Raw genomic sequence first — 14,430 nt, 5'->3', positions numbered from 1 at the left:
TTTGTTTTTCAATTACGGAAGCCATTTGGTAGCATACTTTCTTTGCATCTTTTATCAAGTTTATTGACGTATTGTATAGGCACCAAAACTGCATATTTCAATATTGGTCTTAGTCTGTGTCTGTATGTTTATCTGTCTCTCTGGTTCTTGATATGTCTGTCTTTGTTCTGTCAGGCTGTCTCTTACTGCCTGTTTTGTTCATCTGTCAGTCTGCTACTGTCTGCTTTTTTGTTTCGAGCCATAATGCTATAGAGAGCTTCGTCCTCGGGGTGGTCGAGGGGGTAGCTTTGGTACCATGTCATGTGGCACTCTTGTCATTAATGCCAACTCAACCCACGCCTTTGGAATATGTACCCAACATAAATTGATGTTGAAAATTGTTTTAGGTTAATCCCCCCAATATTCTGGCCTCCAGCCACGGACAAATAGACACACTAATTTAAAAATACATTAGATATACCGCATTAAACAATATGCTACATACAATATACTGCATTTATAAATACAAAAAAGCAGAATATAGAACACGACAAACGACAAAAGCCGTTAAATGTAAATGCAACATACTTTAGATGTCAAGTTAATTATAATTCAGACCAAGACTCGTTAATTATCACATTATCTAATATCTTGAATTAATTCATTATACCTGACTTATAATCGATAATATTATAGCAGTCAGCATGAATCTTCTCATGAAGCCATCCATGCAGAGTCTAACACTGAAGGAGAGTTGGGTAAATTATCTATACTGAAGGGTTGTGAGACTATACTGAAGGGTTATGAGACTACACTGAAGGGTTGTGAGACTATCTACACTGAAGGATATAGTTGTAATGGTTGTACTACCAAAATTCGCTCTTCATTCAGACTTACAGAGTCTAAACACCGACAGTAACTCAAGTAACCAGTCTTTGATAAGGTGTTGCTGCGATTGGCTCGTCTGAAAACCAATCAAGGAAAGGTTTTAGCCCCAGTGGGCTTGGAGACCCCCACTGCGCCATCGCTGGCATGCTAAGAAGGGCGTCTCGGAGGAGATGTTATGTTGATATTATTGTTATGAAGATCGCAGGGGCGCCCGCGCCTTCACCTTCCTGGTATCCACTGGCTTATAGACGTGCCGTGATTGGCAGCAAAGATAGTCTCTTTCTCTCTGTTTCTGTCTCTCTATTTCTCTGTTTCTGTCTCTCTATTTCTCTGTTTCTGTCTCTCTATCTCTCTGTTTCTGTCTGTCTCTCTCTCTCTCTCTCTCTCTCTCTCTCTCTCTCTCTCTCTCTCTCTCTCTCTCTCTCTCTCTCTCTCTCTCTCTCCCCACTTCTACAGAAGTTGATTTCAATTAGACAGTAAGAACTGAGCTATTCATATTTGTCAGTGCATGTGTATTTACTATTTGTTTCCACAGAATCAAGCTGTTAGCTCTTGGACCCCGCCTTTCTAATCTATTTTTCCTCTATTATATCTAATAAATGCGTGTGTGTATGAGCTCGCGTATGGTGTATGTTAACCAGTATGACCCCAAGCTAACCGAATTTCCCCAACACCTACACTTGCCTATACCTATTTTTCCCCTTCAACCCAGTTACCTACGCCCATACCCACACCTTCCTACACCCCCATAGGGGTGGGAGGTGCCCCGAGGGAGCACGTGGTACCAACGAGGATACCAAACACACAAACACTAACTCACTCTCCACCATGAAGTGTCTGCCTAGTTGATGCATTAGACACGCTCTATATATTTGGAATAATAAGTGAATTAAGTGAGAGATAATTGGGCAGGTAGACTGAACCAGTTCTGTGGTGTGTGTGTGTGTGTGTGTGTGTGTGTGTGTGTGTGTGTGTGTGTGTGTGTGTGTGTGTGTGTGTGTTCATTACCTTTCATGCCTTCATCTCCCAGGCGTCAAGCTCCACATTACCAAACAAACAAGTTCCCCATCAACAGTTGACACTAAACACACACACACACACACACAAAGCCTTGTCCAAAAAAGAAAACTACGGGCTCACCATAGCCCGTGCTACTTGGAACTTTTTGATCTAGGTAGCGAATCTTAAACAACAACAACTACTCAACTTGCCCGTCATGCTTAAACCCATCGCCTTGACCCCAATGCTTGACCCCTTGGCCCCCCCCCAATGCCTGGGGGGGGGGGGGGCCTTCGAAACCACCTACGTCACAAATGTGGTGATTACCAGGTTAATTTATACGAGAGACTAACAGGGTGTGGACGGCAGGCAAGGGTGAGAAGCGTGTATTTTTATGAAGGATATATATATATATATATATATATTATCTGTTTGTTTCAAGTGTTGAAGTGGTTAATGCAGCAGCTGCTGGGTCAATAATGGCTAGAGGATCAGTTACAGCAGTTAGAGCAGCTGCAGCAGCTCCAAACAAGACGTCAACATGTAGTTGATAAACACATTGTCAACCACTCCGAACACACGCTCGAGCGATGAATCACACACACACACACACACACACACACACACACACACACACACACACACACACACACACACACACACACACACACACACACACATACACACACACACACACACACACACACACACACACACACACACACACACACACACACACACACACACACACACACACACACACACACACATACACACACACATACACACACACACACACTGGTTGACAAATGGAATGCATTAGGAAGTAATGTGGTGGAGGCTGACTCCATACACATTTTCAAGTGTAGATATGATAGAGCCCAATAGGCTCAGGAACCTGTACACCTGTTGATTGACGGTTGAGAAGCGGGACCAAAGAGACAGAGCTCAACCCCCGCAAACACAACTAGGTGAGTACACACACACACACACACATCTTGGTGAGTGAGATAGGGCGGCTTTACGCCGGGAACTTTACGTTTCAATCTCACAAGATACACGACATTGTCTCAAACATTTCCTCGCGACTTTAGCTTACACTATGGAGAGAAATAACAGATTAGTAGTCATTATAACTAATTTATAATGACTAGTTCCCCCCCCCCCTCCTAACATGAACACAAACCCTAACAACGCCGAATGAACACCTGTCTTTATACTTTCCTTAGAAACCAAGTGCATCTTTACTCACTAACAACCTGTAACAAGCGATGAGGTCCTAGAAGTAAAGAGATCTGCTACCCCAACAAGCCACAAGATGGAACAAGTTATGATCCTGGAATGGACCCAATATGTATACGGTAATAGGATACTCTACATATGTAGAGTAGTAGGGACAGACATGTGGGACTTATGTGTGTGTGTGTGTGTAAATGTAATGCTGGGACGGGACTTGGAGCTGGTGTGGTGTTCCTCACACCAGGTCCAAGTCCAAACGGGACTTAGAGCTGGTGTGGGGAAACTTCTAGTACCTCATTGATGACTTGTTAAGCCATCAATTCATCCTCATGTGACATGTTACAAAAAAAAAAAGTTGCATCTGAATGCCTAATTACCCTGATGGTTAGTGATGCAAAATCCTCTGCTACTCCCATCTCAGATCTGTAATGGAGTTCTCACAACAAGCTGGAGTGACTACTTGTACTCACTCACAAGATAATCACTTGAGAAGTACTTATAAGTATTTCTCAAGTGCTTATCAGGTAAGTACTTCTCAAGTGATTATCTTATAAGTACTTCTCAAGTTATTATCTTATAAGATAATCACTTGAGAAGAACCAAAAATATTCTTCACAATCTTATCTAAAGCTGTTAAGACAAAATTCAAGAGAGAGAGAGAGAGAGAGAGAGAGAGAGAGAGAGAGAGAGAGAGAGAGAGAGAGAGAGAGAGAGAGAGAGAGAGAGAGAGAGAGAAGAGAGAGAGAGAGAGAGGTACATGTAGAAGTGAGAAGCAAGGTTAACCAGTACCGTGCACGGTACAGGGGTACCGTGTGTACCAACTCTCCAACACAGTAGAAATGTAGCTGGTCTCTGTGTGTTCTAGCGTTCACAAAATACAATCCTCCCTATTTAACTTATCAACAAGTCCCTCCGTTAGATACACTACCACACAATAGTGTATCAGGAAGTACCAAGATGAGGATGTAGTGTACCAAGACGACCAAGATGGTATACCCCAATGGTACCCCCCTGGTCCAAGACTACCAGAATGGTATAATCAGCTTAGCAGGTCAGAGATGGTCATCTGAAGAAGGGCATCACCCACCCTCAGTAGAAACTGCCCTCCCCCCTCCCTCACCTGAGGAGAAGGGACGGGGCAGGTGTCATGCCCCATCTTGCAAATCTGTTTGATAAAGTCCATTAACAAACAGCAGGCGTCTCAACTCATCTGGCCAACCAGTTTACCTGACGGGAGACATCTCCCATCACGCAGGGTGCAGTCGCACCTCCACAGATCTCCAGTATCATCTATTGATACTGGTAATGGCTCAGAAAGGCCTCCACTTACGGGCTATTCATGCCCGTGCCACCTTTTCGGTGGCTTAATCTTCATCAATCAATCAATCAGTTTACCTCAAATTCATTAACATAAGAACCACCACCTCCATTTTCCCCCATGTCTGCAAGACTGCAACATGAATGTAATCATTGCAATATGCCAGGCTGCTAGATTGGATTATCTTGCAATCAAATATTTAGTTGTTTGGATGTGTCAGAAGTAAGGGGAGCAAACAAGATTGGAATTAAGAAATTGTGGAAGAAAATTAATTTCAAGTATTTACCCCAGGAAACTGTCGCCTTGTTGGGCTGGCACGGTTAAAGGATATGCTCCGTGGTTGGGTAGTTATCGAACAGAGCTGGTATTCTAATTGCCTTCCCCCCCTCCCCCCCCTTCTCCCCCTCCTCGTGGACCCGTACCACCGCTATCGGATAAAGTTAACGTTCAGTTCGTCTTAGAACTAGCTGCCTAAGTGTCAGTTTACCCAATCAGCCTTGTAAGGAATCCTGATTGGTCGACATTCTGGACCGTGGCTGTTGTGGGGAAGGGGAGGGGAAGGGGAGGGGGGGGTAAGGGGTGGGGGGGGTGTATATATCATCAAGTGGGTGTCTAATGGTGATGCCAGAGTCCCGCTAATGGGATTGCGACCAATTTCTAAGGCCCTCGCAGCCTTTTAAGTAAACAACGCGACACTTGCAGCAACCGGACACCGCTGTGAGTCGCTCGGTAGGTCAGGTCGCTCCGTCGGACTCAATTAGTCAGGTTCGTTGGACTAAAGTCAGCCCGGTCGGACTGGTCAAGTACAGTCTGCATGAGTGATCAAGTTGGGTCCATCTGACTGGCCAAGCCGGTTACGTATACGACTGACCAAGTCAGCGTCCGTCAGAATGACAAAGTCGGGTCCGCTCGGGGAATCAGGTAAAGACTATACAAAACTCTGAATGGCATCAGGAGACAGCAGAGCATCGAACAAGTGACTTACCGTCATAAACTTGTTAACACCGACTGTTTCTTGGATGGCTTTTTCCTCTTATTTTTCTTGCGCTGTTCGGGTTCCTTTCCGTCGACTTCGGGGAACTGGAGGCCATTTTCTCAGCAGTTTCTTGGAGATGGAGTTTTGCGACGGAACGTCAGATGAAAGCATTAAGAACTGATAAGATTCCCTTGCCTATTTATGCTAATCTTAAATGCATTTCCTTCCTTCTAGTTCCGACCAGTTGGACTGATCAGTGCAGCGACGGACTCGCTTATTGCAAGGAGGGTGTTCGATCCCCGATGGTCCAAGTGATTGGGCACCACTCCTACCCTTCGTCTTACCCCAGCTCCATGTCCTCATATTCCAGCTCCTTGTCCACATATCCCAGCTCCTCGTCCTCATATCCCAGCTCCTGATCCTCATATTCCAGCTCCTGGTCCTCATATCCCAGCACCTTATCCTCATATCCCAGCACCTTGTCCACATATCCCAGCTCCTCGTCCTCATATCCCTTCCAAACGCTATGGAGTCGCACTGGCTTAGTGCTTTCTCATAATTTCCTCACTGCCACATTCTTTAATTCCTCGATCCGAAATGCAGCATATAAATCCTTGTCAGAAAAACATGACACACCAAACACATGACAAAACAGAGCTCTATATATAGAGTCCTTGCTTACGGCGACGTAAGACTCCTTCCTTAAGCTTGAGAGCCGTAGAGTCAAATCTTAGAGTCGTAGCAAGAATGGCGTCAATCATGGGGGTACTCTTTATTTGATACTTTGTGGAACGAGACGAGGTGCGGGAACTGGCGGTAATGGGTCAAACTGGTCTACGGCGGCGGGGTTGGTTGGCTGGTGTTTGGTCGACGTGGGTACCATGCTCCCTGACTAGTTCCCAATGGATGGTTGGTGGTTGGTGGGGGGGGGGGGACCAGACGGGTGGAGCTCAACTGGTAGAAGTCGCTGTATCTTTTTATAAGCCAGACAGACAGGCCCCCCAGCGAGGGGTACAACTGTCCACTTAGGAGACGCAGGGAACCACAACCATGGTTTTTTTTTACGGGTCTGTTAATTAACGGGCACACACACACACACACACACACACACACACACACACACACACACACACACACACACACACACACACACACACACTCTGGCTATCACATACCAGAGCGAGGTCGCGTCGCCTCCTTCAGTACGGCTGTTGATGGGAAAAGCATTTGAGAGTGGATATAATTCCAAAATTATTTCCAGAGGAACATATAAACACGGTGCAGGCGAGGAGTCACAATAACGTGGCTGAAGTATGTTGACCAGACCACACACTAGAAGGTGAAGGGACGACGACGACGTTTCGGTCCGTCCTGGACCATTTTCAAGTCGATTGTGAGAATGGTCCAGGACGGACCGAAACGTCGTCGTCCCTTCACCTTCTAGTGTGTGGTCTGGTCAACATAAACACAATACCATTTACAAACATTAGAACGTCGTTTAGAAACCTAAACCAGGGTTCTTTCAAGGCAATTTTCACAGCGTTTGTTAGATCAATGCTGGAATATGCAGCACCGGTCTGGAATCCGCACCTTGTGAAACATAAAACCAAAATGGAAAAGTTCAAAGGTTCGCAACAAGATTAGTGCCAGAGCCAAGAGGAATGAACTATAAGGATTGGTTAATAAGTGAGCTAACCCCTCACAGCCCTGGAGGACGGAAGAAACAGAGACATGATCGTAACATACAGGATACTGATGAAGGTGGACAAGGGCAGCCTCTTTAAAATGAGACAAAGTAGGACGAGGAAGATATAAGTGGAAGCTGGAGAAGCAAATGAGCTTAAGAAATGTAAGGAAATACTCGTTCCCAGTACGGGAGGTCAACAAGCGGAACACGCTGAAAGAAGTTGAGGAAGCCACCTCCATGGATATGTGGGCCTGCGGGCCGCTCCAAGCAACAGCCTGGTGGACCAACCTCTCACAAGTCAAGTCTGGCCCCAGGCCGGGCTTGGGGAGTAGAAGAACTCCCAGAACCCCATCAACCAGGTATATGTGGGCCTGCGGGCCGCTCCAAGCAACAGCCTGGTGGACCAAACTCTCACAAGTCAAGCCTGGCCTCGGGCCGGGCTTGGGCAGTAGAAGAACTCCCAGAACCCCATCAACCAGGTATATGTGGGCCTGCGGGCCGCTCCAAGCAACAGCCTGGTGGACCAAACTCTCACAAGTCAAGCCTGGCCTCGGGCCGGGCTTGGGGAGTGGAAGAACTCCCAGAACCCCATCAACCAGGTGTCAACCAGGTATCCATCCCCCAACTTGAGAACATGATCGCTACATGATCGATACAGCCATTCACAACAAACACTTTAGGTAAACCTAGGTAAACAGTTTTCCCGCGAGTATATATCCCGCTGTAGTCACGAGATAACGCTACCTGTTCTGTTCCCGTCCGAGGGTTTCAGGTGCTGTTATCGCGCAGAAAGAACTCTGGGGCTCGAACTCTTCGCGGTCTATAGTTATTGCTAGTTCATCAATCCTGCCACCACTCTGCCACCACCACAACAAGGAGTTCAGCCATGCATATTGTACTGGAGTTCCAAGATATATAAACCCTACAAATTGTTACACGTAACGAAACCTGTCACTCACTCACCCACTCACTCACTCACCCTCTCACTCACTCTCTCACTCACCCAGCAGGCTTCAACAACTTCATCTTCCCAATGCTACAGCCCTTCAATCTCCACCTCCCCCCTCCCTCCTTTGCGTTATCAACTGGGGCCAGCTGACGTACACACTCAGTAATAATACCTTTCTTCCCTCAACTTGATAACTAAACTTGCTATCTTTAATTATAGACTGGAGATGAAATTATATATAATTTTCATTACTCATTTTTTGTGTCACTTCTTGATGTGCTCAGACAGGTCATAATGTTGTTTTTCTTCTCTGGTTCATGAATTGTGTTGTATTTGCAGGGTATTGTATTGTATAGAAGGGGGTGTTGTATTGCAAGGTATTGTATAGAACGGTGTTGTATTGATATGTATTCTCTTGAAGCATACTGACTTGAATTGCATTTTACACTATCTTCTTCATTCCACTACCGTCTGAGCTTCTGTTACTAGGAGAGTGAAGCGTTTGTCTGTCTATAAGTGAGTATCCGACTGTCTGTCTGTCTGCGTAACTCAGCCTGTGACTGTCTATTTAAGCCTGGTTTTCCCCCCTCTGTCTCTAGCCTGTCTATAGGTGCTATAGTCACCCGTCATCTATACGAATAAATTGCGTTTGGTACGTTTGGTAACCAACGTTACAGATGCAGCCTACTAGGAAAACGGCTGACGAGAATCTACGTGTTCTATGCATCGGACTCGATAGGTTGGGTGGGTGGGTTGGGTTCGTACACTTCTGGTGAGGTTAGAAGGTTGGATTTATTTATGGAGCGGCAAATGTGTACAAAATCTTGAAAACATACACGCTCGTTTCTAAATACACACACACACGCGCACACACACACACACACACACACACACACACACACACACACACACACACACACACACACAAAAGCACGCACACACACACACACACACACACACACACACACACACACACACACACACACACACACACACACACACACACACACACAAAAGCACGCACACACACACACACACACACACACACACACACACACACACACACAGACACACACACACACACACACACACACACACACACACACACACACACACACAGACACACACACACACACACACACAGACACACACACACACACACACACACACACACACACACACACACACACACACACACACACACACACACACACACACACACACACACAGACACACACACACACACACACACACACACACACACACACACACACACACACACACACACACAAAAGCACGCACACCCAATAAAAATCGCGCCCATTTACAAAACCATAACAATATTGATTGTATAACGTTCCGCACCAAAAAAATATCGGCAGGTACACTACAATTACGCCGGAGACGAGCGCAACACACACAAAAAACGCGCCAGTCATCGCTAACGAATAACAGCGCTAACTGGCGGTCAATTGTAGCAATCAGAGCCACGCGACAGTCGTTCTCAACGCTGTCCTCATCTTCCCGCGCTCTGATACCCGCCAGCACGCTCCGGGGACGTCAGGAGACCTCAGTGGCGCGCGGCGCGGGCACCGGGGGAGGGAGGCGACGACATGACCGCCAGCCAGGGCCGCCAGCAGGTAGTATATGGTCTCTCTGATATGTGGAGAGGGGCAGAGGTCGTGTTTCTCTACGACCTACGAGAGGAGCTGAGGTCCTGTGTCTCTCTAAGACCTACCAGTGAGAGGAGCCGAGGTCCTGTCTCTCTACGACCTACGAGTTAGAGGAGCCGAGGTCGTGTCTCTTTACGACTTACGAGTGAGAGGAGCTAAAGGTCGTGTCTCTCTACGACTTACGAGAGGAGCTGAGGTCCTGTGTCTCTACGACCTACGAGTCGGAGGAGCAGAGGTCGTGTCTCTCTACGACTTACGAGTGAGAGGAGCAGAGGTCGTGTCTCTACGACCTACGAGTAGGAGGAGCAGAACTCGTGTCTCTCTACGACCTACGAGTCGGAGGAGCAGAGGTCGTGTCTCTACGACCTACGAGTGAGAGGAGAAGAGGTCGTGTCTCTCTACGACCTACAAGCGGGGGGGGGAGCAGAGGGAGAAGCTGTTACCCATGCAGCAGGTCCCCATTCTCCACATAACAATATGACGATATATCATATGAGAGAAAGACGAGGACAGGCAAGGAGCCGGGGAAAGAGAGCAGGGGGGAGGGGAAAGGAACGATGCCAAACCGCTTGGACCATTGGGGATCGAACGCCGACCTTGCAAGAAACGAGGTCATCGCCTCATTGACGTGGACGGAGAGCAGCTGTCCCTGTGTCACCAAGTACCTATATACATATGTAGTCTGTATTCATAAACATACATACTCTTCATATATGGTATATACATTACTATATGACATGAGGTAATTATGTTGGGAGTCGGTCGGCCGAGCGGACAGCACACTGGACTTGTGATCCTGTGGTCCCGGGTTCGATCCCGGGCGCCGGCGAGAAACAATGGGCAGAGTTTCTTTCACCCTATGCCCCTGTTACCTAGCAGTAAAATAGGTACCTGGGTGTTAGTCAGCTGTCACGGGCTGCTTCCTGGGGGTGGAAGCCTGGTCGAGGACCGGGCCGCAGGGACACTAAAGCCCCGAAATCATCTCAAGATAGCCTGCCATCACACGTGGACCAAGGTGGCCGGGGTCAAGGTTCACAAGGTCAGAGGTCACATACAGGTGAGTGAAGTTCTTTACGAATCAAAATAACACCCCCATACAAGGCCCAAAATGCACCAACCCATCCTCCATATAGACAGTACGTTTTAATACTAAATGTAAAAAGTACATTCCTGACTGTCTGCATAGTACATAATTACACTTATTGTGCTGTTACATTTACCTTCCCATATATACTCCTCATTAACTATTAATACACTCAAAATTTTTAGGTTGAAGTTTTCGTGTTCAATTCTATATACACAAGTTTTAAATATAAAGAATTTCTTTTTCAGGTTTATTAAACAATAAGAGATTTTATACAAAATTTGAAAATATCCTGAGTTACTTTATAATTTATTGAAAGACTTTAGTTTTGTTTTATTAGTTTTATAAAATTGTAATATCATATATAGCTATAGGTTAAGTACTAATTGTGATTAAAAAGCAATAAATGTTATCGACATGCTTGTCCTCCTACACCCCCAAGGTTAGATTAGGTCGTGGTTTGCTATACAGCTTTTCAGGTAAACTCTAATATAACTAATATTTTGGTGTGATGCTGGCAATTAAGTATATTTATGTACTATGCCAATAGTCAGGATTGTACTTATTATATTTAGTATTAAAACGTACTGTCTATTCAGAGGATGGGCTGAATGCACACACACATGTTCATCACTTATTCATGAACGACCCGGGAGAGAGAACAGCATCACTTGCTGAACACGTTACAGAACCGCATGTTCACGTAGTTGTTCAGTGGCCGGCGACTGAGTAGTGGAGCTCGTTATAATTATTAATTATTATTGAGACAATCCGTAGGAGCAGTGATGAGGATTCGAACCTATGGAGTGTCCCACGCACCAGACAATCAGAGCACGACATGGTCACAAGGATTGCAGCCTGGAGTCCTACTGAACATACAAGGGTTTCCTGAGGCTTTCACTGAAGCCGGACCAAACACTTTCACACAATTCACACAAACACAAATTTTATCATTGACACGTTAGGGTGATTATATACTCTGGTTATTATTATTATTACTGTAATGTGTGAGACTTGCGCCGTCAGGTCGCTCCATCGGGGCGGATACGAGCGTTGGGGTCACTCCCGGAGCTGCAAGAACGCACGGCGAGTCTACGGGTTCACGCGAGGTCAAACTCACACGTGTAGAGGTCAAGTGGAGGTGATGCCCCACGTCACCCACGCCGCCTCCACCACCGTCACCACCTGTCAGAGGGTCTTCCACTCCAGGAGGTGGAACTGTTCCTCTGTCCTCAACGCCCCCAATCTCTCGCCCGATCTTACGATGGGTGAGTACTTCCTTGCGGGAGGGTGCATGGGTCCCGGTGGTGGCTTCTAGGGGGCCTGCTACAGGAGTTTGGGGCCCGGTGGTGGCTTCTAGGGGGCCTGCTACAGGAGTTTGGGGCCCGGTGGTGGCTTCTAGGGGGCCTGCTACAGGAGTTTGGAGCCCGGTGGTGGCTTCTAGGGGGCCTGCTACAGGAGTTTGGAGCCCGGTGGTGGCCTCTAGGGGGCCCTGCTACAGGAGGTGCTGGCAAGAGGCGTTGGGGTAAGTAGCAGTCCCAGGAATCCTGCTACAGGTACGTACTAGCTAGGCACTAAAAGGCAGGGGTACCAACCCATAGAATCTTGCTGCAATTGGGTAGTGGCTAGGAGCTAGGCGGCTGGAACAGAATGCTAGGACCCTGCTACACGGGGTTACAGTGTGGTTATACAGTCAGCCAGGATAACGAAGAGCTGTGTATATCTTTTTCCCCCCCTGGCAAGGTACGCGGGAGCAGGCAGTAGTGCACGCCCTCAGCTCGGCTGCTGTGACGTGGGCGGTGTCGAGGGCGTGCTCCCAGGGCACCCTGGTCCTCTGCGGCTGCGGCAGGGTCCCGCAGGAACCCCCCAATGGTTACTTCAAGTGGGGAGGCTGCGGCGACAACGTCAGGTTTGGCGCCTCTTTCGCCAGGGACTTCATCGACGCCAGAAACACCAAAAACAACAGACTAAAGGTCAGTATAAACGATGCTTATATGTAATCAGATGATTGATGAAGATTGAGCCACCCAAGAGGTGGCACGGGCATGAATAACCCGTAAATATATAATCACACGTGAACATATTTCATATATCATATCTACTAGGCCTATTCCTGACCTTCCCTAAGGATGCTAATAGCTATCTAAGTCCCCCAGGGCAACCTATATATTTACTGCGAGGTGAACACAGGCATCAGATGGAAGGAAACATTGTATACAAACGCTTCTGTCGTGCCGTGGGGGATCAACCTCGTGATCCTTGGTTGTTAGTTGACGATGTAGGCCACTGTGCTACACAGCAACCTCTGTGTGCGTGTGTACATATAAAGGTCAAACAGGCACGTGTATCTCGTCTTATTTTTTAGCAAAAGTCAGGAGAAAACTTTTTTCATTTGGAAGGGATATGAGGACAAGGAGCTGATATATGAGGACAAGGAGCTGGGATATGAGGACAAGGAGCCGAGATATGAGGATAAGGAGCTGGGATATGAGGACAAGGAGCTGAGATATGAGGACAAGCAGCTGGGATATGAGGACAAGGAGCTGGGATAGGACGAAGGGAAGGAATAGTGCCCAAACACTTGGACCATAGGGGATCGAACACCGACCTACAAGAAGAAAAACCCTCACTGTACCAACCAGCCCAAGTGGTTGGAACTTCTCACAAATATATATATATATATATATATATATATATATATATATATATATATATATATATATATATATATATATAAGTCCCCCGGGACTTTCTCCTGAGAAAACAGGTCAGGCTTTTTCTCTCATGAGAAAACAGGTGAGGCATTATCTCTGATCTGAACACAGTTGTGGCATTATCTCTGGTGAGAACACACACACACACACAAACATATATATATATATATATATATATATATATATATATATATATATATATATATATATATATATATATATATATATATATATATATATAATTAGAATGTCGGTATGTTTGTAGGAAGGTTGGAAGCCTCAGCCAACTTTTCACCGTGATTCTTGTGGGGTACATGCCCAACATAGTCGGGTTGGGAATTTAATTGGCACAAGAGAAACAAACATCAACTGCGAGAAACAATGGGCAGAGTTTCTTTCACCCTATGCCCCTGTTACCTAGCAGTAAAATAGGTACTTGGGTGTTAGTCAGCTGTCACGGGGCTGCTTCCTGGGGGTGGAGGCCTGGTCGAGGACCGGGCCGCGGGGACACTAAAAGCCTCGAAATCATCTCAAGATAACCGACACGACGCGAATAAAGTTACCATGAAAATTTTTGGAATACCATATCAATTGGACCCGGGATTAGTTTGCTTTCCTTTTCAATTTTTGTTTTCTTGTTATAATATAAAACACTGTGCATGCATATCCCAAAAATTAAAACAAAAATTCTAGTCATCATACTTTGCCTATTATTAGCTCAAATATGCAAGTGACCTGGGTTACCTTGAGGTTACCTTGAGGTGTTTCCGGGGCTTAGCATCCCCGCGGCCCGGTCGTCGACCAGGCCTCCTGGTTGCTGGACTGATCAACCAGGCGGTTGGACGCGGCTGCTCGCAGCCTGACGTATGAGTCACAGCCTGGTTGATCAGGTGATCAGATGTAAGTGGTTTTCCCGCGCCATGA

The 14,430-nt window shown here is 46.5% G+C and overlaps 1 protein-coding gene across 2 annotated transcripts in view; it reads left to right on the top strand.

Annotated features, from left to right (window-relative positions):
• LOC123746322 (protein Wnt-11b) overlaps window positions 1–14,430 on the top strand; it is a 54,952-nt gene that overhangs the window by 23,238 nt on the left and 17,284 nt on the right. For both annotated transcript variants that reach the window (XM_045727729.2, XM_069314947.1), the window contains exons 2-3: window positions 11,819–12,060; window positions 12,536–12,765. In XM_045727729.2, coding sequence (XP_045583685.1) covers window positions 11,819–12,060; window positions 12,536–12,765 — 472 coding nt within the window. The remainder of the gene's footprint in view (window positions 1–11,818; window positions 12,061–12,535; window positions 12,766–14,430) is intronic.

The sequence above is a fragment of the Procambarus clarkii genome, chromosome 80 (assembly GCF_040958095.1).
Source record: "Procambarus clarkii isolate CNS0578487 chromosome 80, FALCON_Pclarkii_2.0, whole genome shotgun sequence".
Taxonomy (NCBI): domain Eukaryota; kingdom Metazoa; phylum Arthropoda; class Malacostraca; order Decapoda; family Cambaridae; genus Procambarus; species Procambarus clarkii.
Note: the sequence above shows the minus strand (reverse complement) of the source record. Positions and strands in the feature narration are given on the sequence as shown.